Source organism: Alosa pseudoharengus, unplaced genomic scaffold (assembly GCF_046254945.1).
Source record: "Alosa pseudoharengus isolate Yale_2024_CS ecotype anadromous, Long Island Sound unplaced genomic scaffold, YU_APseudo_1.1 YU_APseudo_1.1_scf_17, whole genome shotgun sequence".
Lineage (NCBI taxonomy): Eukaryota > Metazoa > Chordata > Actinopteri > Clupeiformes > Clupeidae > Alosa > Alosa pseudoharengus.
Window position 1 is genome coordinate 20,715,399 of NW_027468640.1, and position 26,077 is coordinate 20,741,475.

The following is a 26,077-nucleotide window of genomic DNA, read 5'->3' on the forward strand; positions in this document are numbered from 1 at the left end:
CTTCATCGCAGAGCTCTCTGTCATCTCTCAGAAATATTCCCCCACAACGCATTACCCGCAGTGACTGATCTGTGCATTGACTCTCTCTTTGCTGTTTGACGCTAGCGCTCTGCCTCCTTCCACAACACAGCTCCAGCGTCAATGCTATGGCGCCCTTTTCATGCTCTCTTGATGCCTCGTCACGCCTCTGATGACGCCCTCAAAAGCAGAGTAGATGGGATACCTGTCTTTTCTTGGGCGCGAGGCAGCGCTCAGCACCCGAAAGGCACTCACGTATAGACCGGACACCCTCATGGTGAAGACCGAGCAAGCGAAAGGCCCTGCTCGCGTCGCCTCTGTTACGTTAAGACTATACTTTCAGGGATCATTTCTATAGCCCTTGACTTGGAAATACGTTTCGAAAGTGTTGTGTCTCGCTATTCATGATGATGAGCTATAATGCTTTTCTTTGAGCGCGAATCGGACAGAGATCGAGACTTTTGTCTCTGGTCTGCTGTCATTGATGACCGTTCCTGCTCTCTGTCGGGGGGCAGGAGAAGAGAAGCATTGTCAGAGTGATAGCGCACATGTCTGTTGAAAGTCAGTGTCAACAAGGTGCACCGAGAAGCCACGCTCAGCCTAGACGTCTGATGAGTTGCTCCTTTCTTCATCACAGAGCTCTCTGTCATCTCTCAGAAATATTACCCGCAGTGACTGATCTGTGCATTGACTCTCTCTTTGCTGTTTGACGCTAGCGCTCTGCCTCCTTCCACAACACAGCTCCAGCGTCAATGCTATGGCGCCCTTTTCATGCTCTCTTGATGCCTCGTCACGCCTCTGATGACGCCCTCAAAAGCAGAGTAGATGGGATACCTGTCTTTTCTTGGGCGCGAGGCAGCGCTCAGCACCCGAAAGGCACTCACGTATAGACCGGACACCCTCATGGTGAAGACCGAGCAAGCGAAAGGCCCTGCTCGCGTCGCCTCTGTTACGTTAAGACTATACTTTCAGGGATCATTTCTATAGTCCTTGACTTGGAAATACGTTTCGAAAGTGTTGTGTCTCGCTATTCATGATGATGAGCTATAATGCTTTTCTTTGAGCGCGAATCGGACAGAGATCGATCGAGACTTTTGTCTCTGGTCTGCTGTCATTGATGACCGTTCCTGCTCTCTGTCGGGGGGCAGGAGAAGAGAAGCATTGTCAGAGTGATAGCGCACATGTCTGTTGAAAGTCAGTGTCAACAAGGTGCACTGAGAAGCCACGCTCAGCCTAGACGTCTGATGAGTTGCTCCTTTCTTCATAACACAGCTCTCTGTCATCTCTCAGAAATATTACCTGCAGTGACTGATCTGTGCATTGACTCTCTCTTTGCTGTTTGACGCTAGCGCTCTGCCTCCTTCCACAACACAGCTCCAGCGTCAATGCTATGGCGCCCTTTTCATGCTCTCTTGATGCCTCGTCACGCCTCTGATGACGCCCTCAAAAGCAGAGTAGATGGGATACCTGTCTTTTCTTGGGCGCGAGGCAGCGCTCAGCACCCGAAAGGCACTCACGTATAGACCGGACACCCTCATGGTGAAGACCGAGCAAGCGAAAGGCCCTGCTCGCGTCGCCTCTGTTACGTTAAGACTATACTTTCAGGGATCATTTCTATAGTCCTTGACTTGGAAATACGTTTCGAAAGTGTTGTGTCTCGCTATTCATGATGATGAGCTATAATGCTTTTCTTTGAGCGCGAATCGGACAGAGATCGAGACTTTTGTCTCTGGTCTGCTGTCATTGATGACCGTTCCTGCTCTCTGTCGGGGGGCAGGAGAAGAGAAGCATTGTCAGAGTGATAGCGCACATGTCTGTTGAAAGTCAGTGTCAACAAGGTGCACTGAGAAGCCACGCTCAGCCTAGACGTCTGATGAGTTGCTCCTTTCTTCATCACAGAGCTCTCTGTCATCTCTCAGAAATATTACCCGCAGTGACTGATCTGTGCATTGACTCTCTCTTTGCTGTTTGACGCTAGCGCTCTGCCTCCTTCCACAACACAGCTCCAGCGTCAATGCTATGGCGCCCTTTTCATGCTCTCTTGATGCCTCGTCACGCCTCTGATGACGCCCTCAAAAGCAGAGTAGATGGGATACCTGTCTTTTCTTGGGCGCGAGGCAGCGCTCAGCACCCGAAAGGCACTCACGTATAGACCGGACACCCTCATGGTGAAGACCGAGCAAGCGAAAGGCCCTGCTCGCGTCGCCTCTGTTACGTTAAGACTATACTTTCAGGGATCATTTCTATAGTCCTTGACTTGGAAATACGTTTCGAAAGTGTTGTGTCTCGCTATTCATGATGATGAGCTATAATGCTTTTCTTTGAGCGCGAATCGGACAGAGATCGAGACTTTTGTCTCTGGTCTGCTGTCATTGATGACCGTTCCTGCTCTCTGTCGGGGGGCAGGAGAAGAGAAGCATTGTCAGAGTGATAGCGCACATGTCTGTTGAAAGTCAGTGTCAACAAGGTGCACTGAGAAGCCACGCTCAGCCTAGACGTCTGATGAGTTGCTCCATTCTTCATCACAGAGCTCTCTGTCATCTCTCAGAAATATTACCCGCAGTGACTGATCTGTGCATTGACTCTCTCTTTGCTGTTTGACGCTAGCGCTCTGCCACCTTCCACAACACAGCTCCAGCGTCAATGCTATGGCGCCCTTTTCATGCTCTCTTGATGCCTCGTCACGCCTCTGATGACGCCCTCAAAAGCAGAGTAGATGGGATACCTGTCTTTTCTTGGGCGCGAGGCAGCGCTCAGCACCCGAAAGGCACTCACGTATAGACCGGACACCCTCATGGTGAAGACCGAGCAAGCGAAAGGATCTGCTCGCGTCGCCTCTGTTACGTTAAGACTATACTTTCAGGGATCATTTCTATAGTCCTTGACTTGGAAATACGTTTCGAAAGTGTTGTGTCTCGCTATTCATGATGATGAGCTATAATGCTTTTCTTTGAGCGCGAATCGGACAGAGATCGAGACTTTTGTCTCTGGTCTGCTGTCATTGATGACCGTTCCTGCTCTCTGTCGGGGGGCAGGAGAAGAGAAGCATTGTCAGAGTGATAGCGCACATGTCTGTTGAAAGTCAGTGTCAATAAGGCGCACTGAGAAGCCACGCTCAGCCTAGACGTCTGATGAGTTGCTCCTTTCTTCATCGCAGAGCTCTCTGTCATCTCTCAGAAATATTCCCCCACAACGCATTACCCGCAGTGACTGATCTGTGCATTGACTCTCTCTTTGCTGTTTGACGCTAGCGCTCTGCCTCCTTCCACAACACAGCTCCAGCGTCAATGCTATGGCGCCCTTTTCATGCTCTCTTGATGCCTCGTCACGCCTCTGATGACGCCCTCAAAAGCAGAGTAGATGGGATACCTGTCTTTTCTTGGGCGCGAGGCAGCGCTCAGCACCCGAAAGGCACTCACGTATAGACCGGACACCCTCATGGTGAAGACCGAGCAAGCGAAAGGCCCTGCTCGCGTCGCCTCTGTTACGTTAAGACTATACTTTCAGGGATCATTTCTATAGTCCTTGACTTGGAAATACGTTTCGAAAGTGTTGTGTCTCGCTATTCATGATGATGAGCTATAATGCTTTTCTTTGAGCGCGAATCGGACAGAGATCGAGACTTTTGTCTCTGGTCTGCTGTCATTGATGACCGTTCCTGCTCTCTGTCGGGGGGCAGGAGAAGAGAAGCATTGTCAGAGTGATAGCGCACATGTCTGTTGAAAGTCAGTGTCAACAAGGTGCACTGAGAAGCCACGCTCAGCCTAGACGTCTGATGAGTTGCTCCATTCTTCATCACAGAGCTCTCTGTCATCTCTCAGAAATATTACCCGCAGTGACTGATCTGTGCATTGACTCTCTCTTTGCTGTTTGATGCTAGCGCTCTGCCTCCTTCCACAACACTGTCCAGCGTCAATGCTATGGCGCCCTTTTCATGCTCTCTTGATGCCTCGTCACGCCTCTGATGACGCCCTCAAAAGCAGAGTAGATGGGATACCTGTCTTTTCTTGGGCGCGAGGCAGCGCTCAGCACCCGAAAGGCACTCACGTATAGACCGGACACCCTCATGGTGAAGACCGAGCAAGCGAAAGGCTCTGCTCGCGTCGCCTCTGTTACGTTAAGACTATACTTTCAGGGATCATTTCTATAGTCCTTGACTTGGAAATACGTTTCGAAAGTGTTGTGTCTCGCTATTCATGATGATGAGCTATAATGCTTTTCTTTGAGCGCGAATCGGACAGAGATCGATCGAGACTTTTGTCTCTGGTCTGCTGTCATTGATGACCGTTCCTGCTCTCTGTCGGGGGGCAGGAGAAGAGAAGCATTGTCAGAGTGATAGCGCACATGTCTGTTGAAAGTCAGTGTCAACAAGGTGCACTGAGAAGCCACGCTCAGCCTAGACGTCTGATGAGTTGCTCCATTCTTCATCACAGAGCTCTCTGTCATCTCTCAGAAATATTACCCGCAGTGACTGATCTGTGCATTGACTCTCTCTTTGCTGTTTGACGCTAGCGCTCTGCCTCCTTCCACAACACAGCTCCAGCGTCAATGCTATTGCGCCCTTTTCATGCTCTCTTGATGCCTCGTCACGCCTCTGATGACGCCCTCAAAAGCAGAGTAGATGGGATACCTGTCTTTTCTTGGGCGCGAGGCAGCGCTCAGCACCCGAAAGGCACTCACGTATAGACCGGACACCCTCATGGTGAAGACCGAGCAAGCGAAAGGCTCTGCTCGCGTCGCCTCTGTTACGTTAAGACTATACTTTCAGGGATCATTTCTATAGTCCTTGACTTGGAAATACGTTTCGAAAGTGTTGTGTCTCGCTATTCATGATGATGAGCTATAATGCTTTTCTTTGAGCGCGAATCGGACAGAGATCGAGACTTTTGTCTCTGGTCTGCTGTCATTGATGACCGTTCCTGCTCTCTGTCGGGGGGCAGGAGAAGAGAAGCATTGTCAGAGTGATAGCGCACATGTCTGTTGAAAGTCAGTGTCAACAAGGTGCACTGAGAAGCCACGCTCAGCCTAGACGTCTGATGAGTTGCTCCATTCTTCATCACAGAGTTCTCTGTCATCTCTCAGAAATATTACCCGCAGTGACTGATCTGTGCATTGACTCTCTCTTTGCTGTTTGACGCTAGCGCTCTGCCTCCTTCCACAACACAGCTCCAGCGTCAATGCTATTGCGCCCTTTTCATGCTCTCTTGATGCCTCGTCACGCCTCTGATGACGCCCTCAAAAGCAGAGTAGATGGGATACCTGTCTTTTCTTGGGCGCGAGGCAGCGCTCAGCACCCGAAAGGCATCACGTATAGACCGGACACCCTCATGGTGAAGACCGAGCAAGCGAAAGGCTCTGCTCGCGTCGCCTCTGTTACGTTAAGACTATACTTTCAGGGATCATTTCTATAGTCCTTGACTTGGAAATACGTTTCGAAAGTGTTGTGTCTCGCTATTCATGATGATGAGCTATAATGCTTTTCTTTGAGCGCGAATCGGACAGAGATCGAGACTTTTGTCTCTGGTCTGCTGTCATTGATGACCGTTCCTGCTCTCTGTCGGGGGGCAGGAGAAGAGAAGCATTGTCAGAGTGATAGCGCACATGTCTGTTGAAAGTCAGTGTCAATAAGGCGCACTGAGAAGCCACGCTCAGCCTAGACGTCTGATGAGTTGCTCCTTTCTTCATCGCAGAGCTCTCTGTCATCTCTCAGAAATATTACCCGCAGTGACTGATCTGTGCATTGACTCTCTCTTTGCTGTTTGACGCTAGCGCTCTGCCTCCTTCCACAACACAGCTCCAGCGTCAATGCTATGGCGCCCTTTTCATGCTCTCTTGATGCCTCGTCACGCCTCTGATGACGCCCTCAAAAGCAGAGTAGATGGGATACCTGTCTTTTCTTGGGCGCGAGGCAGCGCTCAGCACCCGAAAGGCACTCACGTATAGACCGGACACCCTCATGGTGAAGACCGAGCAAGCGAAAGGCCCTGCTCGCGTCGCCTCTGTTACGTTAAGACTATACTTTCAGGGATCATTTCTATAGTCCTTGACTTGGAAATACGTTTCGAAAGTGTCGTGTCTCGCTATTCATGATGATGAGCTATAATGCTTTTCTTTGAGCGCGAATCGGACAGAGATCGAGACTTTTGTCTCTGGTCTGCTGTCATTGATGACCGTTCCTGCTCTCTGTCGGGGGGCAGGAGAAGAGAAGCATTGTCAGAGTGATAGCGCACATGTCTGTTGAAAGTCAGTGTCAACAAGGTGCACTGAGAAGCCACGCTCAGCCTAGACGTCTGATGAGTTGCTCCTTTCTTCATCACAGAGCTCTCTGTCATCTCTCAGAAATATTACCCGCAGTGACTGATCTGTGCATTGACTCTCTCTTTGCTGTTTGACGCTAGCGCTCTGCCTCCTTCCACAACACAGCTCCAGCGTCAATGCTATGGCGCCCTTTTCATGCTCTCTTGATGCCTCGTCACGCCTCTGATGACGCCCTCAAAAGCAGAGTAGATGGGATACCTGTCTTTTCTTGGGCGCGAGGCAGCGCTCAGCACCCGAAAGGCACTCACGTATAGACCGGACACCCTCATGGTGAAGACCGAGCAAGCGAAAGGCTCTGCTCGCGTCGCCTCTGTTACGTTAAGACTATACTTTCAGGGATCATTTCTATAGTCCTTGACTTGGAAATACGTTTCGAAAGTGTTGTGTCTCGCTATTCATGATGATGAGCTATAATGCTTTTCTTTGAGCGCGAATCGGACAGAGATCGAGACTTTTGTCTCTGGTCTGCTGTCATTGATGACCGTTCCTGCTCTCTGTCGGGGGGCAGGAGAAGAGAAGCATTGTCAGAGTGATAGCGCACATGTCTGTTGAAAGTCAGTGTCAATAAGGCGCACTGAGAAGCCACGCTCAGCCTAGACGTCTGATGAGTTGCTCCTTTCTTCATCGCAGAGCTCTCTGTCATCTCTCAGAAATATTACCCGCAGTGACTGATCTGTGCATTGACTCTCTCTTTGCTGTTTGACGCTAGCGCTCTGCCTCCTTCCACAACACAGCTCCAGCGTCAATGCTATGGCGCCCTTTTCATGCTCTCTTGATGCCTCGTCACGCCTCTGATGACGCCCTCAAAAGCAGAGTAGATGGGATACCTGTCTTTTCTTGGGCGCGAGGCAGCGCTCAGCACCCGAAAGGCACTCACGTATAGACCGGACACCCTCATGGTGAAGACCGAGCAAGCGAAAGGCCCTGCTCGCGTCGCCTCTGTTACGTTAAGACTATACTTTCAGGGATCATTTTTATAGTCCTTGACTTGGAAATCCGTTTCGAAAGTGTTGTGTCTCGCTATTCATGATGATGAGCTATAATGCTTTTCTTTGAGCGCGAATCGGACAGAGATCGAGACTTTTGTCTCTGGTCTGCTGTCATTGATGACCGTTCCTGCTCTCTGTCGGGGGGCAGGAGAAGAGAAGCATTGTCAGAGTGATAGCGCACATGTCTGTTGAAAGTCAGTGTCAACAAGGTGCACTGAGAAGCCACGCTCAGCCTAGACGTCTGATGAGTTGCTCCTTTCTTCATCACAGAGCTCTCTGTCATCTCTCAGAAATATTACCCGCAGTGACTGATCTGTGCATTGACTCTCTCTTTGCTGTTTGACGCTAGCGCTCTGCCTCCTTCCACAACACAGCTCCAGCGTCAATGCTATGGCGCCCTTTTCATGCTCTCTTGATGCCTCGTCACGCCTCTGATGACGCCCTCAAAAGCAGAGTAGATGGGATACCTGTCTTTTCTTGGGCGCGAGGCAGCGCTCAGCACCCGAAAGGCACTCACGTATAGACCGGACACCCTCATGGTGAAGACCGAGCAAGCGAAAGGCTCTGCTCGCGTCGCCTCTGTTACGTTAAGACTATACTTTCAGGGATCATTTCTATAGTCCTTGACTTGGAAATACGTTTCGAAAGTGTTGTGTCTCGCTATTCATGATGATGAGCTATAATGCTTTTCTTTGAGCGCGAATCGGACAGAGATCGAGACTTTTGTCTCTGGTCTGCTGTCATTGATGACCGTTCCTGCTCTCTGTCGGGGGGCAGGAGAAGAGAAGCATTGTCAGAGTGATAGCGCACATGTCTGTTGAAAGTCAGTGTCAACAAGGTGCACTGAGATGCCACGCTCAGCCTAGACGTCTGATGAGTTGCTCCTTTCTTCATCACAGAGCTCTCTGTCATCTCTCAGAAATATTACCCGCAGTGACTGATCTGTGCATTGACTCTCTCTTTGCTGTTTGACGCTAGCGCTCTGCCTCCTTCCACAACACAGCTCCAGCGTCAATGCTATGGCGCCCTTTTCATGCTCTCTTGATGCCTCGTCACGCCTCTGATGACGCCCTCAAAAGCAGAGTAGATGGGATACCTGTCTTTTCTTGGGCGCGAGGCAGCGCTCAGCACCCGAAAGGCACTCACGTATAGACCGGACACCCTCATGGTGAAGACCGAGCAAGCGAAAGGCTCTGCTCGCGTCGCCTCTGTTACGTTAAGACTATACTTTCAGGGATCATTTCTATAGTCCTTGAGTTGGAAATACGTTTCGAAAGTGTTGTGTCTCGCTATTCATGATGATGAGCTATAATGCTTTTCTTTGAGCGCGAATCGGACAGAGATCGAGACTTTTGTCTCTGGTCTGCTGTCATTGATGACCGTTCCTGCTCTCTGTCGGGGGGCAGGTGAAGAGAAGCATTGTCAGAGTGATAGCGCACATGTCTGTTGAAAGTCAGTGTCAATAAGGCGCACTGAGAAGCCACGCTCAGCCTAGACGTCTGATGAGTTGCTCCTTTCTTCATCGCAGAGCTCTCTGTCATCTCTCAGAAATATTCCCCCACAACGCATTACCCGCAGTGACTGATCTGTGCATTGACTCTCTCTTTGCTGTTTGACGCTAGCGCTCTGCCTCCTTCCACAACACAGCTCCAGCGTCAATGCTATGGCGCCCTTTTCATGCTCTCTTGATGCCTCGTCACGCCTCTGATGACGCCCTCAAAAGCAGAGTAGATGGGATACCTGTCTTTTCTTGGGCGCGAGGCAGCGCTCAGCACCCGAAAGGCACTCACGTATAGACCGGACACCCTCATGGTGAAGACCGAGCAAGCGAAAGGCCCTGCTCGCGTCGCCTCTGTTACGTTAAGACTATACTTTCAGGGATCATTTCTATAGTCCTTGACTTGGAAATACGTTTCGAAAGTGTTGTGTCTCGCTATTCATGATGATGAGCTATAATGCTTTTCTTTGAGCGCGAATCGGACAGAGATCGAGACTTTTGTCTCTGGTCTGCTGTCATTGATGACCGTTCCTGCTCTCTGTCGGGGGGCAGGAGAAGAGAAGCATTGTCAGAGTGATAGCGCACATGTCTGTTGAAAGTCAGTGTCAATAAGGCGCACTGAGAAGCCACGCTCAGCCTAGACGTCTGATGAGTTGCTCCTTTCTTCATCGCAGAGCTCTCTGTCATCTCTCAGAAATATTCCCCCACAACGCATTACCCGCAGTGACTGATCTGTGCATTGACTCTCTCTTTGCTGTTTGACGCTAGCGCTCTGCCTCCTTCCACAACACAGCTCCAGCGTCAATGCTATTGCGCCCTTTTCATGCTCTCTTGATGCCTCGTCACGCCTCTGATGACGCCCTCAAAAGCAGAGTAGATGGGATACCTGTCTTTTCTTGGGCGCGAGGCAGCGCTCAGCACCCGAAAGGCCCTCACGTATAGACCGGACACCCTCATGGTGAAGACCGAGCAAGCGAAAGGCTCTGCTCGCGTCGCCTCTGTTACGTTAAGACTATACTTTCAGAGATCGATCATTTCTATAGTCCTTGACTTGGAAATACGTTTCGAAAGTGTTGTGTCTCTCTATTCATGATGATGAGCTATAATGCTTTTCTTTGAGCGCGAATCGGACAGAGATCGAGACTTTTGTCTCTGGTCTGCTGTCATTGATGACCGTTCCTGCTCTCTGTCGGGGGGCAGGAGAAGAGAAGCATTGTCAGAGTGATAGCGCACATGTCTGTTGAAAGTCAGTGTCAACAAGGTGCACTGAGAAGCCACGCTCAGCCTAGACGTCTGATGAGTTGCTCCATTCTTCATCACAGAGCTCTCTGTCATCTCTCAGAAATATTACCCGCAGTGACTGATCTGTGCATTGACTCTCTCTTTGCTGTTTGACGCTAGCGCTCTGCCACCTTCCACAACACAGCTCCAGCGTCAATGCTATGGCGCCCTTTTCATGCTCTCTTGATGCCTCGTCACGCCTCTGATGACGCCCTCAAAAGCAGAGTAGATGGGATACCTGTCTTTTCTTGGGCGCGAGGCAGCGCTCAGCACCCGAAAGGCACTCACGTATAGACCGGACACCCTCATGGTGAAGACCGAGCAAGCGAAAGGCTCTGCTCGCGTCGCCTCTGTTACGTTAAGACTATACTTTCAGGGATCATTTCTATAGTCCTTGACTTGGAAATACGTTTCGAAAGTGTTGTGTCTCGCTATTCATGATGATGAGCTATAATGCTTTTCTTTGAGCGCGAATCGGACAGAGATCGAGACTTTTGTCTCTGGTCTGCTGTCATTGATGACCGTTCCTGCTCTCTGTCGGGGGGCAGGAGAAGAGAAGCATTGTCAGAGTGATAGCGCACATGTCTGTTGAAAGTCAGTGTCAACAAGGTGCACTGAGAAGCCACGCTCAGCCTAGACGTCTGATGAGTTGCTCCATTCTTCATCACAGAGCTCTCTGTCATCTCTCAGAAATATTACCCGCAGTGACTGATCTGTGCATTGACTCTCTCTTTGCTGTTTGACGCTAGCGCTCTGCCTCCTTCCACAACACAGCTCCAGCGTCAATGCTATTGCGCCCTTTTCATGCTCTCTTGATGCCTCGTCACGCCTCTGATGACGCCCTCAAAAGCAGAGTAGATGGGATACCTGTCTTTTCTTGGGCACGAGGCAGCGCTCAGCACCCGAAAGGCATCACGTATAGACCGGACACCCTCATGGTGAAGACCGAGCAAGCGAAAGGCTCTGCTCGCGTCGCCTCTGTTACGTTAAGACTATACTTTCAGGGATCATTTCTATAGTCCTTGACTTGGAAATACGTTTCGAAAGTGTTGTGTCTCGCTATTCATGATGATGAGCTATAATGCTTTTCTTTGAGCGCGAATCGGACAGAGATCGAGACTTTTGTCTCTGGTCTGCTGTCATTGATGACCGTTCCTGCTCTCTGTCGGGGGGCAGGAGAAGAGAAGCATTGTCAGAGTGATAGCGCACATGTCTGTTGAAAGTCAGTGTCAATAAGGCGCACTGAGAAGCCACGCTCAGCCTAGACGTCTGATGAGTTGCTCCTTTCTTCATCACAGAGCTCTCTGTCATCTCTCAGAAATATTACCCGCAGTGACTGATCTGTGCATTGACTCTCTCTTTGCTGTTTGACGCTAGCGCTCTGCCTCCTTCCACAACACAGCTCCAGCGTCAATGCTATGGCGCCCTTTTCATGCTCTCTTGATGCCTCGTCACGCCTCTGATGACGCCCTCAAAAGCAGAGTAGATGGGATACCTGTCTTTTCTTGGGCGCGAGGCAGCGCTCAGCACCCGAAAGGCACTCACGTATAGACCGGACACCCTCATGGTGAAGACCGAGCAAGCGAAAGGCTCTGCTCGCGTCGCCTCTGTTACGTTAAGACTATACTTTCAGGGATCATTTCTATAGTCCTTGACTTGGAAATACGTTTCGAAAGTGTTGTGTCTCGCTATTCATGATGATGAGCTATAATGCTTTTCTTTGAGCGCGAATCGGACAGAGATCGAGACTTTTGTCTCTGGTCTGCTGTCATTGATGACCGTTCCTGCTCTCTGTCGGGGGGCAGGAGAAGAGAAGCATTGTCAGAGTGATAGCGCACATGTCTGTTGAAAGTCAGTGTCAACAAGGTGCACTGAGATGCCACGCTCAGCCTAGACGTCTGATGAGTTGCTCCTTTCTTCATCACAGAGCTCTCTGTCATCTCTCAGAAATATTACCCGCAGTGACTGATCTGTGCATTGACTCTCTCTTTGCTGTTTGACGCTAGCGCTCTGCCTCCTTCCACAACACAGCTCCAGCGTCAATGCTATGGCGCCCTTTTCATGCTCTCTTGATGCCTCGTCACGCCTCTGATGACGCCCTCAAAAGCAGAGTAGATGGGATACCTGTCTTTTCTTGGGCGCGAGGCAGCGCTCAGCACCCGAAAGGCACTCACGTATAGACCGGACACCCTCATGGTGAAGACCGAGCAAGCGAAAGGCTCTGCTCGCGTCGCCTCTGTTACGTTAAGACTATACTTTCAGGGATCATTTCTATAGTCCTTGACTTGGAAATACGTTTCGAAAGTGTTGTGTCTCGCTATTCATGATGATGAGCTATAATGCTTTTCTTTGAGCGCGAATCGGACAGAGATCGAGACTTTTGTCTCTGGTCTGCTGTCATTGATGACCGTTCCTGCTCTCTGTCGGGGGGCAGGAGAAGAGAAGCATTGTCAGAGTGATAGCGCACATGTCTGTTGAAAGTCAGTGTCAATAAGGCGCACTGAGAAGCCACGCTCAGCCTAGACGTCTGATGAGTTGCTCCTTTCTTCATCGCAGAGCTCTCTGTCATCTCTCAGAAATATTCCCCCACAACGCATTAAGCCCTCCTTACACTGACAGACTTTGGAAAGATTTGCAAGGATTTGGAAAAGATTTTTGAAAGACTACAGTTTCAGACCCTCTCACATCTAAAGACAAGTAGTGGAGTTTTAAGTCACAGACTATGATTTTGCAATGACTAGGGATCTTGCAGGGTCACTATTCACAAGACTGCAACTAGATTCCTTTAAATTATTACCCATCGTGCAATAGATAAACAGGAACTGAAATGATATCCTACTAAACTCAAAGTCGTATTTTCGTGTTTCTGCAGCATTGTTTCATGCGTGACATCCCTAACCGATATAAAGTTGTTCTGTCACGTGGAAGAGCCGACTAAATATGTATAAGAAATGAAAAATATTATAAGAATAACAAATAATCATATAGGCTACAGCTGTCGCCTACTTTGCCCCTTCCTGTTTGGTGTTGGAGAGAGGTCACTATTGGTTTTTATAGTTCACGTCACTATTTGCATGAGCCACGACTAGAAAGACTTGCGATAATATCAAACATGTTTGATATTGTCGTAACGGCAAAACTAGAAATAGACTGACTCCGACTGACTTAAAACCGCTAAGATTGGCACCTTACACTAAACGATCTAGTTGACGGGAGCGCGCCGCGATTCCAGTACAACTCCCATGATTTCTGTCCGACTTTGGAAATTTAGTCGCCGACTGTGAAAACAGGCCAAAATCGTACAATGTAAGGCCGCCATTACCCGCAGTGACTGATCTGTGCATTGACTCTCTCTTTGCTGTTTGACGCTAGCGCTCTGCCTCCTTCCACAACACAGCTCCAGCGTCAATGCTATGGCGCCCTTTTCATGCTCTCTTGATGCCTCGTCACGCCTCTGATGACGCCCTCAAAAGCAGAGTAGATGGGATACCTGTCTTTTCTTGGGCGCGAGGCAGTGCTCAGCACCCGAAAGGCACTCACGTATAGACCGGACACCCTCATGGTGAAGACCGAGCAAGCGAAAGACTCTGCTCGCGTCGCCTCTGTTACGTTAAGACTATACTTTCAGGGATCATTTCTATAGTCCTTGACTTGGAAATACGTTTCGAAAGTGTTGTGTCTCGCTATTCATGATGATGAGCTATAATGCTTTTCTGTGAGAGCGAATCGGACAGAGATCGAGACTTTTGTCTCTGGTCTGCTGTCATTGATGACCGTTCCTGCTCTCTGTCGGGGGGCAGGAGAAGAGAAGCATTGTCAGAGTGATAGCGCACATGTCTGTTGAAAGTCAGTGTCAACAAGGTGCACTGAGAAGCCACGCTCAGCCTAGACGTCTGATGAGTTGCTCCTTTCTTCATCACAGAGCTCTCTGTCATCTCTCAGAAATATTACCCGCAGTGACTGATCTGTGCATTGACTCTCTCTTTGCTGTTTGACGCTAGCGCTCTGCCTCCTTCCACAACACAGCTCCAGCGTCAATGCTATGGCGCCCTTTTCATGCTCTCTTGATGCCTCGTCACGCCTCTGATGACGCCCTCAAAAGCAGAGTAGATGGGATACCTGTCTTTTCTTGGGCGCGAGGCAGCGCTCAGCACCCGAAAGGCACTCACGTATAGACCGGACACCCTCATGGTGAAGACCGAGCAAGCGAAAGGCCCTGCTCGCGTCGCCTTTGTTACGTTAAGACTATACTTTCAGGGATCATTTCTATAGTCCTTGACTTGGAAATACGTTTCGAAAGTGTTGTGTCTTGCTATTCATGATGATGAGCTATAATGCTTTTCTTTGAGCGCGAATCGGACAGAGATCGAGACTTTCGTCTCTGGTCTGCTGTCATTGATGACCGTTCCTGCTCTCTGTCGGGGGGCAGGAGAAGAGAAGCATTGTCAGAGTGATAGCGCACATGTCTGTTGAAAGTCAGTGTCAACAAGGTGCACTGAGAAGCCACGCTCAGCCTAGACGTCTGATGAGTTGCTCCATTCTTCATCACAGAGCTCTCTGTCATCTCTCAGAAATATTACCCGCAGTGACTGATCTGTGCATTGACTCTCTCTTTGCTGTTTGACGCTAGCGCTCTGCCTCCTTCCACAACACAGCTCCAGCGTCAATGCTATGGCGCCCTTTTCATGCTCTCTTGATGCCTCGTCACGCCTCTGATGACGCCCTCAAAAGCAGAGTAGATGGGATACCTGTCTTTTCTTGGGCGCGAGGCAGTGCTCAGCACCCGAAAGGCACTCACGTATAGACCGGACACCCTCATGGTGAAGACCGAGCAAGCGAAAGACTCTGCTCGCGTCGCCTCTGTTACGTTAAGACTATACTTTCAGGGATCATTTCTATAGTCCTTGACTTGGAAATACGTTTCGAAAGTGTTGTGTCTCGCTATTCATGATGATGAGCTATAATGCTTTTCTGTGAGCGCGAATCGGACAGAGATCGAGACTTTTGTCTCTGGTCTGCTGTCATTGATGACCGTTCCTGCTCTCTGTCGGGGGGCAGGAGAAGAGAAGCATTGTCAGAGTGATAGCGCACATGTCTGTTGAAAGTCAGTGTCAACAAGGTGCACTGAGAAGCCACGCTCAGCCTAGACGTCTGATGAGTTGCTCCTTTCTTCATCACAGAGCTCTCTGTCATCTCTCAGAAATATTACCCGCAGTGACTGATCTGTGCATTGACTCTCTCTTTGCTGTTTGACGCTAGCGCTCTGCCTCCTTCCACAACACAGCTCCAGCGTCAATGCTATGGCGCCCTTTTCATGCTCTCTTGATGCCTCGTCACGCCTCTGATGACGCCCTCAAAAGCAGAGTAGATGGGATACCTGTCTTTTCTTGGGCGCGAGGCAGCGCTCAGCACCCGAAAGGCCCTCACGTATAGACCGGACACCCTCATGGTGAAGACCGAGCAAGCGAAAGGCTCTGCTCGCGTCGCCTCTTTTACGTTAAGACTATACTTTCAGGGATCATTTCTATAGACCTTGACTTGGAAATACGTTTCGAAAGTGTTGTGTCTCGCTATTCATGATGATGAACTATAATGCTTTTCTTTGAGCGCGAATCGGACAGAGATCGAGACTTTTGTCTCTGGTCTGCTGTCATTGATGACCGTTCCTGCTCTGTCGGGGGGCAGGAGAAGAGAAGCATTGTCAGAGTGATAGCGCACATGTCTGTTGAAAGTCAGTGTCAACAAGGCGCACTGAGAAGCCACGCTCAGCCTAGACGTCTGATGAGTTGCTCCTTTCTTCATCACAGAGCTCTCTGTCATCTCTCAGAAATATTCCCCCACAACGCATTATAGCGACCTTACATTGTACGATTTTGGTCTGTTTTCACAGTCGGCGACAAAATTTCCAAAGTCGGACAGAAATCATGGGAGTTGTACTGGAATCGCGGCGCGCTCCCGTCAACTAGATCGTTAAGTGTAAGGTGCCAATCTTAGCGGTTTTAAGTCAGTCGGAGTCAGTCCTTTTCTAGTTTTGCCGTTACGACAATATCAAACATGTTTGATATTATCGCAAGTCTTTCTAGTCGTGGCTCATGCAAATAGTGACGTGAACTATAAAAACCAATAGTGACCTCTCTCCAACACCAAACAGGAAGGGGCAAAGTAGGCGACAGCTGTAGCCTATGATTATTTGTTATTCTTATAATATTTGTCATTTCTTATACATATTGAGTCGGCTCTTCCACGTGACAGAACGACTCTATATTGATGTCACGCATGAAACAATGCTGCAGAAACATGAAAATACGACTTTGAGTTTAGTATGCTATAATTTCAGTTCCTGTTTATCTATTGCACGATGGGTAATAATTTAAAGGAATCTAGTTGCAGTCTTGTAAATAGTGACCCTGCAAGATCCCTAGTCATTGCAAAATCATAGTCTGTGACTTAAAACTCTACTACTTGTCTTTAGATGTGAGAGGGTCTGAAACTGTAGTCTTTCAAAAATCTTTTCCAAATCCTTGCAAATCTTTCCAAAGTCTGTCAGTGTAAGGAGGGCTTTACCCGCAGTGACTGATCTGTGCATTGACTCTCTCTTTGCTGTTTGACGCTAGCGCTCTGCCTCCTTCCACAACACAGCTCCAGCGTCAATGCTATGGCCTTTTTATGCTCTCTTGATGCCTCGTCACGCCTCTGATGACGCCCTCAAAAGCAGAGTAGATGGGATACCTGTCTTTTCTTGGGCGCGAGGCAGCGCTCAGCTAAAGCCCTCCTTACACTGACAGACTTTGGAAAGATTTGGAAAAGATTTTTGAAAGACTACAGTCTTAGACCCTCTCACATCTAAAGACAAGTAGTAGAGTTTTAAGTCACAGACTATTATTTTGCAATGACTAGGGATCTTACAGGGTCACTATTTACAAGACTGCAACTAGATTCCTTTAAATTATTACCCATCGTGCAATAGATAAACAGGAACTGAAATGATAGCATACTAAACTCAAAGTCGTATTTTCGTGTTTCTGCAGCATTGTTTCACGCGTGACATCCCTAACCGATATAGCCTAGAGTTGTTCTGTCACGTGGAAGAGCCGACTAAATATGAATAAGAAATGACAAATATTATAAGAATAACAAATACTACAGTTGTCGCCTACTTTGCCCCTTCCTTTTTGTTGTTGGAGAGAGGTCACTATTGGTTTTTAGTTCACGTCACTATTTGCATGAGCCACGACTAGAAAGACTTGCGATAATATCAAACATGTTTGATATTGTCGTAACGGCAAAACTAGAAAAGGACTGACTCCGACTGACTTAAAACCGCTAAGATTGGCACCTTACACTTAGCGATCTAGTTGACGGGAGCGCGCCGCGATTCCAGTACAACTCCCATGATTTCTGTCTGACTTTGGAAATTTAATCGCCGACTGTGAAAACAGACCAAATCGTACAATGTAAGGCCGCCATAACCTGACAATAGCCAGATAAATTTCGCTCCGCCTAGCTCCACTCATCCATCTGGAACCGATCCATTGAAGTGTTGCTTCAGAAGGCTGGGCCTAATCAAAAAATGCTTGCATATGATTGAATAAGCCACTTGTCCGTCATCTATTGACGTGCTACTTCAACCACTCACATCGAAGCCAACCCGTGACGCTGATAACAGTCTCACAGTCGCTTCTACGCGATGTCACATCTATGAATCTCCCGCCCTGCGTCCTGATTGGCTGAACCATAAAGTCGGTTGCAGAAATCACTCTCAATGGAAGAGGTCCCAGATGGATGTGAGTGAAGCTAGGCGGAGCTAAGCGGAACGACATTCATCTGGCTATTGTCAGGTTATCGCTCAGCACCCGAAAGGCACTCGTATAGACCGGACACCCTCATGGTGAAGACCGAGCAAGCGAAAGGCTCTGCTCGCGTCGCCTCTGTTACGTTAAGACTATACTTTCAGGGATCATTTCTATAGTCCTTGATTTGGAAATACGTTTCGAAAGTGTTGTGTCTCGCTATTCATGATGATGAGCTATATTGCTTTTCTTTGAGCGCGAATCGGACAGAGATCGAGACTTTTATCTCTGGTCTGCTGTCATTGATGACCGTTCCTGCTCTCTGTCGGGGGGCAGGAGAAGAGAAGCATTGTCAGAGTGATAGCGCACATGTCTGTTGAAAGTCAATGTTAACAAGGCGCACTGAGAAGCCACGCTCAGCCTAGATGTCTGATGAGTTGCTCCTTTCTTCATCACAGAGCTCTCTGTCATCTCTCAGAAATATTCCCCCACAACGCATTACCCGCAGCGACTGATCTGTGCATTGACTCTCTCTTTGCTGTTTGACGCTAGCGCTCTGCCTCCTTCCACAACACTGCTCCAGCGTCAATGCTATGGCGCCCTTTTCATGCTCTCTTGATGCCTCGTCACGCCTCTGATGACGCCCTCAAAAGCAGAGTAGATGGGATACCTGTCTTTTCTTGGGCGCGAGGCAACGCTCAGCACCCGAAAGGCACTCACGTATAGACCGGACACCCTCATGGTGAAGACCGAGCAAGCGAAAGGCTCTGCTCGCGTCGCCTCGCTTACGTTAAGACTATACTTTCAGGGATCATTTCTAGTCCTTGACTTGGAAATACGTTTCAAAAGTGGTTTATCTCGCTATTCATGATGATGAGCTATAATGCTTTTCTTTGAGCGTGAATTAGACAGAGATTGAGACTTTTCATGCTCAGAATAGCTGCCTGACCTGTTGCTTCTTTCTTCATCACAGAGCTCTCTGCCATCTCCTAGAAATACTCCCCCACCACACCCACCATTCCTGCTGTCTAGTGTGGGGTTGTCAGGGTGATGGCGCAGATGTCCGTTGAAAGTGAATGGTAAACCATTGTGCAAAACCACTCTGTGTACTTTTGTTCCTCCAGTCCACGACTAAATTTGCTACATTCTTCTTTTTGGTAGCAGATATTGCAAGAAATCCCTCGACAGAGGCAGGTGGTAGGCTATGTACTGTAATGATCTGAGCCTAGCTGTTATCACTGTACTCCCATAATGCTGTGCGTGTGTGTGTGTGTAATGTTGATGTTGGTTTAGTATGAGTAATGGCGTTTACCTTGTCATGTATGTGTTAGCTGGTATAGTCTTTCTTTATGTTGTACCTCATGTGTTTACCCCGTGTATTGTATGTGACTACCCTGTTTGTGTATTGTGCTTGTTTAATTGACCTCCCTTGTGTTGCTTGTTTAATGACGTTCGTGTGTTTTGGTGCATAACCAATAAAACCTTTCTAAGACAACTTCGCAGTTTGTTACAGTACGCTAAATATGTAGGCTCTCTTTCCCTGGACAATTCCAACGCCGGACTATTTGTACTTACTCTCACTAAATCATGATTAATGCATTATCATACTGAATACGTAATCATCCCACCTCAGGTGCTTTAAACACCATGTCCTATTCTCCACACCTGACTATCATATGCATTTGTCATGTAGCCTACAGACCTTACTGTCCGTATTGACCCTAGGCAGATGGGTCAGGCCCTTGAGTCGTGGATCTGCTCGAGGTTTCTTTTTTTTTCCTTGCCCCTGTTACCCATGGGCTTTCTTTCTTTTATTTTCTCCCTCTTTTCTTTTTTCTCTGATTGCCTACATTCTGTAAAGCGCCATGATACATATGTAATGTTTTGGCGCTCTATAAGCACAATAAATTGAAATTGAATTGAATTATAAATCTTATAGGCTACTATAAGACATTTGTATAGTTATTTCCAAAGCTGCCCTAAACTTTTATCTCTTTTATCTCTCAAACTGTGACCAGTTTGAAGAGAATCAGAGAGAGAGAGACAGAGAGAGAGATGAAAAGCTGATCAGAATGGGCTGCTCAACCGCGCTATTCATACGAGGTCGTCAGAACGAGTCTGGAGAATTACTCAAGACCGCAGAGCCTAGCCTGTTTCACTCCAAATGCACAGTGGACGAGAAGGGAAAGCCTGTGTGAAGAAGGTTCAGAGGACGAAACCTAGGCAACCATCGAAATTTACAAATTCGCCAAGGGATATTCGTTTTTAACTCTGTCTTGGTATTGAAATATTCACCAAAGTCTCGACAACTAGACAACACCACAGCAACTCCATGTTCGGTAGACCTCTCAGTGTCGATCATGTCGAGCAGTTTTTTTGTTGGATATGATTACATGACGCATACATGATGTATAATATAGGCTTCGATGAGGGAAATTCGAGATGTCTTTCCAAAAACTTCGAGGACTTTGACTCCATCCGCAGCGTTCTGCTTTACAGGTCAGTGGGTTCGCACGCCCCTAGATGTGCTGTCCATGAGTATTTTAATTTAGTTTTGGGAATAACGTTTGTGCACGTTTGTCTTTAAAGTCTATTTAAAAAAAAGACCTCGCATTACTCCATCAATGAGTTGGACATTGGCACGTGAACTACTGCGTTTGGTCCGCATGCCATCGGGGATTTAAAACCCTCGTGCAAGTTTGCAGGCAATAACAGCCACTTGCCCTGGTACACTTGGCTTAACGGGAAAATAGCGGTGGGTGTTACGTAAGTTTCGGGAAAATACTTTGTGGTAGAGTTGCTGTCGCGGTAGGAAAGTTTTTGTGTGTCATTCGGCCGTTTCTATCTAGTCCATATGCCATCCATATTGGCCTGACTTTAAAGTAGCGAGGTAACTGATTGACAGCCATCCTTTTCCAGACCATGGTGCAACATTTTTGTTCTAACTGTGACTTCGCATCAGTGTCGCCAATATAGCGGTAGTGTATTAAATATAATGCATTGATTACATAAGGAAAAGGTTAACGCTGATTGCAACTAGAATACTATGTTAAAACCTGTGACGAAAACTTCAGTTAGCATTTCAAGTAAGAATTGTTGGCTTTATGAAGATACGCCACTTACTATGGATTTTATGTTAGATATCTCAGTAGTTATTCGTACGACTAAATAAATAATGACTTCACAAACTCAATAATGTTAAATTTATTGTAATGTTAGAGGACCTTTTGCATGGTGATTGGAAAGCTTCCACGTTGTCAGGGTAACGGTATGCCTGGCCAACCACGCAGCGACATGTGCATCACGTGGTTGAACTCGAAAGTCCCGTATGGACAAAATAGGGCTAAAGCATACTAACGTGGAAGGGAAACGAATGCACTTTACTTTGTTATTTCTAACGTAGTAATTCTGCCGTGAAGAATAAGCTGCATGTATGGGTCTAGAGTAATGGAATGTGAACGGCTGGTTGAGCCTGATAATATATCTTCCTCGGGCGCACCATTTAGCAGGGAAGCCGCCGAAGATGTCGGAGACGCTGGGAGCGATAGCAACTCCACCGCGTCGAGTGATTACTCTGAGTAAGACATCGTTGTAACATATTGAAAAGAAACGCTTTTAATTTATTTAGCCTCAGCATTTTCTCAGCGGGTTAGATGCCTGTTGTAAAAGTTAGCCTGTACTATAAGACAGTCCCAGTACAATTGCGCTACACTAGATTTGAATATCTTTGATGAATACCCGAGTTGCATCACTCCGTTTGTCTGTTGTTGCCTAGTAGATAGTTTTCCCAACTTTAAGTATGATGATAGACGTCTCTTCCTCCCAGTGCGTGGTTTTGAGACCATTAAATGCAATCAATGACAAAATTACTTTAGGTGCGCTCTCATAGTTTTACTTACAATATCTTTGTATGGCAATCAAGATTCAGCCAGTATTGCCTTTAGGTCTGTCGACAGAGTAGGATAGTCCATTCACGTGTGAAAGAGGGAGAGGGAGATTTATTTTCATGCTGAAAATGAGATGTCTTAACTGTCTGTCCAATTAAGGTCAGCTGGCATTCGGCATTCGGCATCAACCTCTAAACAATCCAGTTTGGTGTGTTGGCATAGATCTGATGCTTGTCCATTATAAATTAGGACCACATAGACTCTAAGTGAATGGTGTTCTCAGAAACGTATGTGACACACAACACCATGGTGTCACAGTTGGAGTGTAATATGAAGTTGGAAAACACTGGTGCTATACCTTAACAGTCCTTAAGTAGCCTAGCCTAACCTTTCACTAGGATTGAAAACTGCATCTTGAACCTGAACCTGGGCTATCATGCAGTGGCCTAAAAAGTTGTGGGTTCAATTCCCGGCTTCCACCGTTGTGCCCTTGAGCAAGGCACTTAACCTAAATGTATGTATTGTAAATTGTATGTAGGTATCATGTATTTTACAAGGCGTTCCTCCACATGTTTGATGTAGTGATGTAATCCATGCAATCCTGCACCCAACTGCAGAGCTTGTTGCTGTTTCTTTTTTTTGTTTTTGTTGCTCTAGTTCATGAAGAAGTTGTGCCATGTTTTGCAAGAGAGGTTTCCAAGGAAGCCAGACAGTCAGCATAAAGTCTGCTTGTCCGCACTGGCCATAGACGACATAGCCTACTTTGAAGGGATACGGTCTGCATGGTCCGAATGCACCCTCATTTAATTGACATCATGATAAGCCAATGTGTACTGTGTAATATCTTGGTGGGCAGGCTGTCTCAGACAGAGGCAAGTCTGACAGACAGCTATGGCTTCCTAGAAACCACCATGTGAAAATGTTCACTGTAGCATGTAGCCTAGCATGCCTAGCAACGCAAAGAGTCTCTCTCTCTCTCTCTCTCTCTCTCTGTCTGTATCATTAATTTGCTCTAGAGTCCCTGTCAGTCAATCTCAGCATGTCTCTTTATCTCTTCCTTTCTCCCTCCCTCTCTTTATTCCTCCCTCACCTATACTCACTCATTTTCTTTATGGCCTGACAGTTGGTCTATGTTTGTTTGTCCTCCCAGTGCTTCCTGTCTCCCTCATTTCCCTCTTCTCTAATTTTTCTTTGTTGTTTCTGTGTTTTGTTTCCTCTCTTTACCCCTGAAGTTCTCTGTAGATCCTTTTTTTCCCTTGACCCCCCACCCCCCCCCATTTCTGCCTTTTTTTTTTCCTTGACCCTCCCCCATTTCTGCCTTTTTTTTCCCCTTGATCCCCCCCCTTGCCCTCTGAATTTGGAGGACATTTCTGGTTCCAATTTGGAATGTTAGCCTTCATAAATAATGATATGCTATTGGCCATCTTTAGTGAATTTATGGATGTGGTTTCCAAGCGCCCGCCACAGGAGCTGAGTGCCTTCATTTAGAGAGAGAAAGAGAGAGAGAGAGAGAGAGAGAGAGAGAATGGGGGGAACAGAGAGAGGGAAAGATGAGGATGTCTGTCTGACTCTTTGGTTTTATTTTTCGCAGAGTTGGAGCATTTTATTTTCAGGGGGTTGGGGGGGCTGGGCTGAGGGTGGATGTTGGGAGGCAGGTTTCCGTCGGTCTCCACGGCTACATGCCATTCCAGGCCGCAAGTGCTGGCGTAGAGCGCCTTGCTCACAGACATGCATGATCTGGAGACCGAAAACGCAGAGTTCAAAGCGGAGTCACAAGCCAGCTAAACAAAACCACAGTGACAGGGACAAGCACTGAGTTTGTGTGTGTGTGTGTGTGTGTGTGTGTGTGTTTGTGTGTTGTTAATGGGTTCAGGCAACAGCAGTATGTGTCCCTGTTTGCATGCATGTGGGTTTGAACTGCAGCAATACCACGGTCAATGTGTGTGTATGTGTGTGTGTTGTAGTAGCAATGCCTCTTTGTGTGTTTCTGCATGTCAGTGTGGTCAATCTGTTAGAATTAGTGCCAGCTGTGTGTTTTCTTTCTGTTGCGCTATCATGACAGCATTTCTCATGCCAAATCTGTAATTGGCCACACAGAAACTTGAGCCCTTAGGCTAACTCTCATCCATACAGTCTATTGCAATATCGAGAAGAATGTGAACGAGTTCAGTATCAGTCTGTTGAAGAAATTGGTAATGTGATGGCCATACCAGTTTTTTCCCTCTTTTTGAGCTTTAATTTTGACCATAGCCTAGGATTATTGTTTTAAAAAGGAATTATTTTCGTTTTAGAAAAGGGATGGTTTTGTGATCTCAAAAATCCAGTTACTCATACGCAGCAATCTAGAACTAGAATGTTTTTCAGTGTTTATTTTTTGACTAAATGTAGGTTAGTTTGTGTAATTGTAAAAAAAAAATTTTTTTGGAATGTCAATTGGTCTAACCATACAACAGTATCATTCTGGAACAGAAGGAATGTAGGCTAAGCCTAGTTTGTATAACCGTGCAAAAAATGTATTTCAGAATTGTGTAAATGAATGCTCTATGTCGCCCTATAGCGAGCTTGAGCCCGAATGGCTGGATGAGGTGCAGCGAAATGGCGAGCTCTTCTACCTGGAGCTGAGTGAGGGCGAAGAAGAGGAGGCCAGGGCCCGCGCCTCAGCAGCCAATCATGTGCGCTTCAGTGAGCAGGAGGCAGAGATCATCACAGAGGAAGGACGGCACCGGGGCTGTGGAGGTGGTGGCGGCAGTGACGGGCGTGTGGGGTCAAAGGTCACGCCTCGACTCAAAAGACTTGCGGGACTACTGCGTCGAAAGAAGCATGGACGGGGAGCACGGGGTGAAGGGAGTCCCTCTCGTCCCCCTCCCTCCATCCTGAAGAACCAGGCGGTGGGGGCCAGGCATACCGGTCAGCAGCAGCAGCCGATCCTGAAGGACGTGTGCGTCTACCTCAACCCCAAACGGCTGGCCGGCACTCCTCACCTCCTGCCGGAGAGCGGGGGTCTCCTGGAGGCCCTGCTGGGCGTGGTGCACCGGGGGGGGCATGGCACAGGGCCACAGAGGCTCACGGTCCACGGACTGGTGCCCAACAGCCCTGCTAGCAGGAGTGGCCACATACTCATCGGTGAGCATTACACACCTGACGGGGTACCAAGTAATACTACAACTACTACTGTCAGGCTTACTATTACCACTACCGCTACTAGGCTTACTATCACCGCTACTACTACTAGGCCGTGTACTACTACTGATATGTAATGCATATCTGTGCATAATATGATTACCGTATGGTGATGCCGTATACTATCTGAAGAAAGTAGAGCGCGCTTCTCAGCTTCTTTCTATTCCTTGCTCCTGCAACTCCTTGTAAACCGGTGTAAAGTGTTACACGCTCTCCCGTTGGTCACCCGTTGATTGTTGAAACTCTAGTTCTTGCTGTTTACATGTACATTTTACAAAATGTTTGGATTTTGTGCAAAAAATGCTTTATAACTGTGTGAGTGTGTTTGTTTGTGTGCATGCAGTGTGTGTGTTTGTGTCTGTACTTCCGTATGTGTGTGTGTTTCATCATTCAGGTAATTTGTTATTTCTGAGGTGTGGGCCATGCATGAGGGTGCAGTCATTTGCAGGGAGCTGTTTCTGCTTCAGAATGCAAGAGCTGATACTGCTGCTTTGATAACGACCAAAAAAAAAAAAAAAGCTCAGTCTTTGTTGACAATAAGAACCCTATCTGACTCCAATGCACGTTACAGCAAAGTACCACAAACTCACGCAGAGCAGTTTCTCTGATGCAGAAGCTCAAAAAGAAATAGGAGGCCTGCATCCGCTAGCGTTTATGTCCACCCTTTTGAACTACCTCTGTATGCTAAAGCAATCACAGGTGCTGCCAACGTCTGAAGTCAGGACGATTGAGGCCTGGGCGAGGGAGATAGTATGAGTGCGTTGAATAGGGCACGCTTGAACAGGCCTCCTCTGATAAAAACTCTGCACTGCTCCCAACTCTACAAAAAAGCCCTTAATTTGGCCAGATATCAACTCGGTTAACAGCCCTCGTAGTGAAAAGCATTCCTTTGAGGTATTTGCGTTTAATGAGTTTTGCTTTGTGCTGGTGGGCCTTGTTGGGTTCAGTGCATTTCAAATTCTCCTGGTGTGTGTGTGTGTGTGTTTGTTTGTCATGATACAGGAGATTACATTCTGGCCGTCGATGATGTGGAGGTTACCTCAGAGAACATTGAGAGGATTCTGTCCTGCATACCTGGCCCCACACAGGTTTGTGTGTGTGTGTGTGTGTTTGTGT

General features: G+C 47.7%; 1 protein-coding gene, 25 non-coding genes and 1 pseudogene across 26 annotated transcripts in view; all 27 read left to right on the forward strand.

Moving 5' to 3' along the window:
• Nucleotides 1-345: 345 nt before the first annotated feature.
• LOC143128206 (small nucleolar RNA U3) lies at nucleotides 346-559 on the forward strand. Its single transcript, XR_012987876.1, has one exon. It is a non-coding gene; the product is annotated as a small nucleolar RNA U3 (small nucleolar RNA).
• A 415-nt stretch (nucleotides 560-974) lies between these two features.
• Nucleotides 975-1,192, forward strand: LOC143128197 (small nucleolar RNA U3). Its single transcript, XR_012987867.1, has one exon. It is a non-coding gene; the product is annotated as a small nucleolar RNA U3 (small nucleolar RNA).
• Nucleotides 1,193-1,607: 415 nt separating this feature from the next.
• On the forward strand, nucleotides 1,608-1,821 carry LOC143128164 (small nucleolar RNA U3). The gene has a single exon (XR_012987837.1). It is a non-coding gene; the product is annotated as a small nucleolar RNA U3 (small nucleolar RNA).
• A 415-nt stretch (nucleotides 1,822-2,236) lies between these two features.
• LOC143128165 (small nucleolar RNA U3) lies at nucleotides 2,237-2,450 on the forward strand. Its single transcript, XR_012987838.1, has one exon. It is a non-coding gene; the product is annotated as a small nucleolar RNA U3 (small nucleolar RNA).
• Nucleotides 2,451-2,865: 415 nt separating this feature from the next.
• Nucleotides 2,866-3,079, forward strand: LOC143128166 (small nucleolar RNA U3). Its single transcript, XR_012987839.1, has one exon. It is a non-coding gene; the product is annotated as a small nucleolar RNA U3 (small nucleolar RNA).
• Nucleotides 3,080-3,509: 430 nt separating this feature from the next.
• Nucleotides 3,510-3,723, forward strand: LOC143128167 (small nucleolar RNA U3). Its single transcript, XR_012987840.1, has one exon. It is a non-coding gene; the product is annotated as a small nucleolar RNA U3 (small nucleolar RNA).
• Nucleotides 3,724-4,137: 414 nt separating this feature from the next.
• LOC143128198 (small nucleolar RNA U3) lies at nucleotides 4,138-4,355 on the forward strand. Its single transcript, XR_012987868.1, has one exon. It is a non-coding gene; the product is annotated as a small nucleolar RNA U3 (small nucleolar RNA).
• A 415-nt stretch (nucleotides 4,356-4,770) lies between these two features.
• Nucleotides 4,771-4,984, forward strand: LOC143128169 (small nucleolar RNA U3). Its single transcript, XR_012987841.1, has one exon. It is a non-coding gene; the product is annotated as a small nucleolar RNA U3 (small nucleolar RNA).
• A 414-nt stretch (nucleotides 4,985-5,398) lies between these two features.
• On the forward strand, nucleotides 5,399-5,612 carry LOC143128170 (small nucleolar RNA U3). Its single transcript, XR_012987842.1, has one exon. It is a non-coding gene; the product is annotated as a small nucleolar RNA U3 (small nucleolar RNA).
• A 415-nt stretch (nucleotides 5,613-6,027) lies between these two features.
• On the forward strand, nucleotides 6,028-6,241 carry LOC143128279 (small nucleolar RNA U3). The gene has a single exon (XR_012987941.1). It is a non-coding gene; the product is annotated as a small nucleolar RNA U3 (small nucleolar RNA).
• A 415-nt stretch (nucleotides 6,242-6,656) lies between these two features.
• LOC143128171 (small nucleolar RNA U3) lies at nucleotides 6,657-6,870 on the forward strand. The gene has a single exon (XR_012987843.1). It is a non-coding gene; the product is annotated as a small nucleolar RNA U3 (small nucleolar RNA).
• Nucleotides 6,871-7,285: 415 nt separating this feature from the next.
• Nucleotides 7,286-7,499, forward strand: LOC143128208 (small nucleolar RNA U3). Its single transcript, XR_012987877.1, has one exon. It is a non-coding gene; the product is annotated as a small nucleolar RNA U3 (small nucleolar RNA).
• Nucleotides 7,500-7,914: 415 nt separating this feature from the next.
• Nucleotides 7,915-8,128, forward strand: LOC143128172 (small nucleolar RNA U3). Its single transcript, XR_012987844.1, has one exon. It is a non-coding gene; the product is annotated as a small nucleolar RNA U3 (small nucleolar RNA).
• A 415-nt stretch (nucleotides 8,129-8,543) lies between these two features.
• On the forward strand, nucleotides 8,544-8,757 carry LOC143128212 (small nucleolar RNA U3). The gene has a single exon (XR_012987881.1). It is a non-coding gene; the product is annotated as a small nucleolar RNA U3 (small nucleolar RNA).
• Nucleotides 8,758-9,187: 430 nt separating this feature from the next.
• LOC143128173 (small nucleolar RNA U3) lies at nucleotides 9,188-9,401 on the forward strand. The gene has a single exon (XR_012987845.1). It is a non-coding gene; the product is annotated as a small nucleolar RNA U3 (small nucleolar RNA).
• A 430-nt stretch (nucleotides 9,402-9,831) lies between these two features.
• On the forward strand, nucleotides 9,832-10,049 carry LOC143128221 (small nucleolar RNA U3). Its single transcript, XR_012987890.1, has one exon. It is a non-coding gene; the product is annotated as a small nucleolar RNA U3 (small nucleolar RNA).
• Nucleotides 10,050-10,464: 415 nt separating this feature from the next.
• LOC143128174 (small nucleolar RNA U3) lies at nucleotides 10,465-10,678 on the forward strand. The gene has a single exon (XR_012987846.1). It is a non-coding gene; the product is annotated as a small nucleolar RNA U3 (small nucleolar RNA).
• Nucleotides 10,679-11,092: 414 nt separating this feature from the next.
• On the forward strand, nucleotides 11,093-11,306 carry LOC143128175 (small nucleolar RNA U3). Its single transcript, XR_012987847.1, has one exon. It is a non-coding gene; the product is annotated as a small nucleolar RNA U3 (small nucleolar RNA).
• A 415-nt stretch (nucleotides 11,307-11,721) lies between these two features.
• LOC143128176 (small nucleolar RNA U3) lies at nucleotides 11,722-11,935 on the forward strand. The gene has a single exon (XR_012987848.1). It is a non-coding gene; the product is annotated as a small nucleolar RNA U3 (small nucleolar RNA).
• Nucleotides 11,936-12,350: 415 nt separating this feature from the next.
• On the forward strand, nucleotides 12,351-12,564 carry LOC143128177 (small nucleolar RNA U3). The gene has a single exon (XR_012987849.1). It is a non-coding gene; the product is annotated as a small nucleolar RNA U3 (small nucleolar RNA).
• Nucleotides 12,565-13,716: 1,152 nt separating this feature from the next.
• Nucleotides 13,717-13,930, forward strand: LOC143128222 (small nucleolar RNA U3). The gene has a single exon (XR_012987891.1). It is a non-coding gene; the product is annotated as a small nucleolar RNA U3 (small nucleolar RNA).
• Nucleotides 13,931-14,345: 415 nt separating this feature from the next.
• Nucleotides 14,346-14,559, forward strand: LOC143128188 (small nucleolar RNA U3). Its single transcript, XR_012987859.1, has one exon. It is a non-coding gene; the product is annotated as a small nucleolar RNA U3 (small nucleolar RNA).
• Nucleotides 14,560-14,974: 415 nt separating this feature from the next.
• On the forward strand, nucleotides 14,975-15,188 carry LOC143128201 (small nucleolar RNA U3). The gene has a single exon (XR_012987871.1). It is a non-coding gene; the product is annotated as a small nucleolar RNA U3 (small nucleolar RNA).
• Nucleotides 15,189-15,603: 415 nt separating this feature from the next.
• LOC143128220 (small nucleolar RNA U3) lies at nucleotides 15,604-15,815 on the forward strand. The gene has a single exon (XR_012987889.1). It is a non-coding gene; the product is annotated as a small nucleolar RNA U3 (small nucleolar RNA).
• A 2,227-nt stretch (nucleotides 15,816-18,042) lies between these two features.
• LOC143128211 (small nucleolar RNA U3) lies at nucleotides 18,043-18,256 on the forward strand. Its single transcript, XR_012987880.1, has one exon. It is a non-coding gene; the product is annotated as a small nucleolar RNA U3 (small nucleolar RNA).
• A 430-nt stretch (nucleotides 18,257-18,686) lies between these two features.
• Nucleotides 18,687-18,798, forward strand: LOC143128225 (small nucleolar RNA U3; annotated as a pseudogene).
• A 2,472-nt stretch (nucleotides 18,799-21,270) lies between these two features.
• intu (inturned planar cell polarity protein) overlaps nucleotides 21,271-26,077 on the forward strand; it is a 26,223-nt gene continuing 21,416 nt past the window's right edge. The window contains exons 1-3 of the mRNA XM_076289697.1: nucleotides 21,271-21,472; nucleotides 24,339-24,904; nucleotides 25,964-26,049. Of these exons, the coding sequence (XP_076145812.1) occupies nucleotides 21,324-21,472; nucleotides 24,339-24,904; nucleotides 25,964-26,049 (801 nt within the window). The 5' untranslated portion in view covers nucleotides 21,271-21,323. The remainder of the gene's footprint in view (nucleotides 21,473-24,338; nucleotides 24,905-25,963; nucleotides 26,050-26,077) is intronic.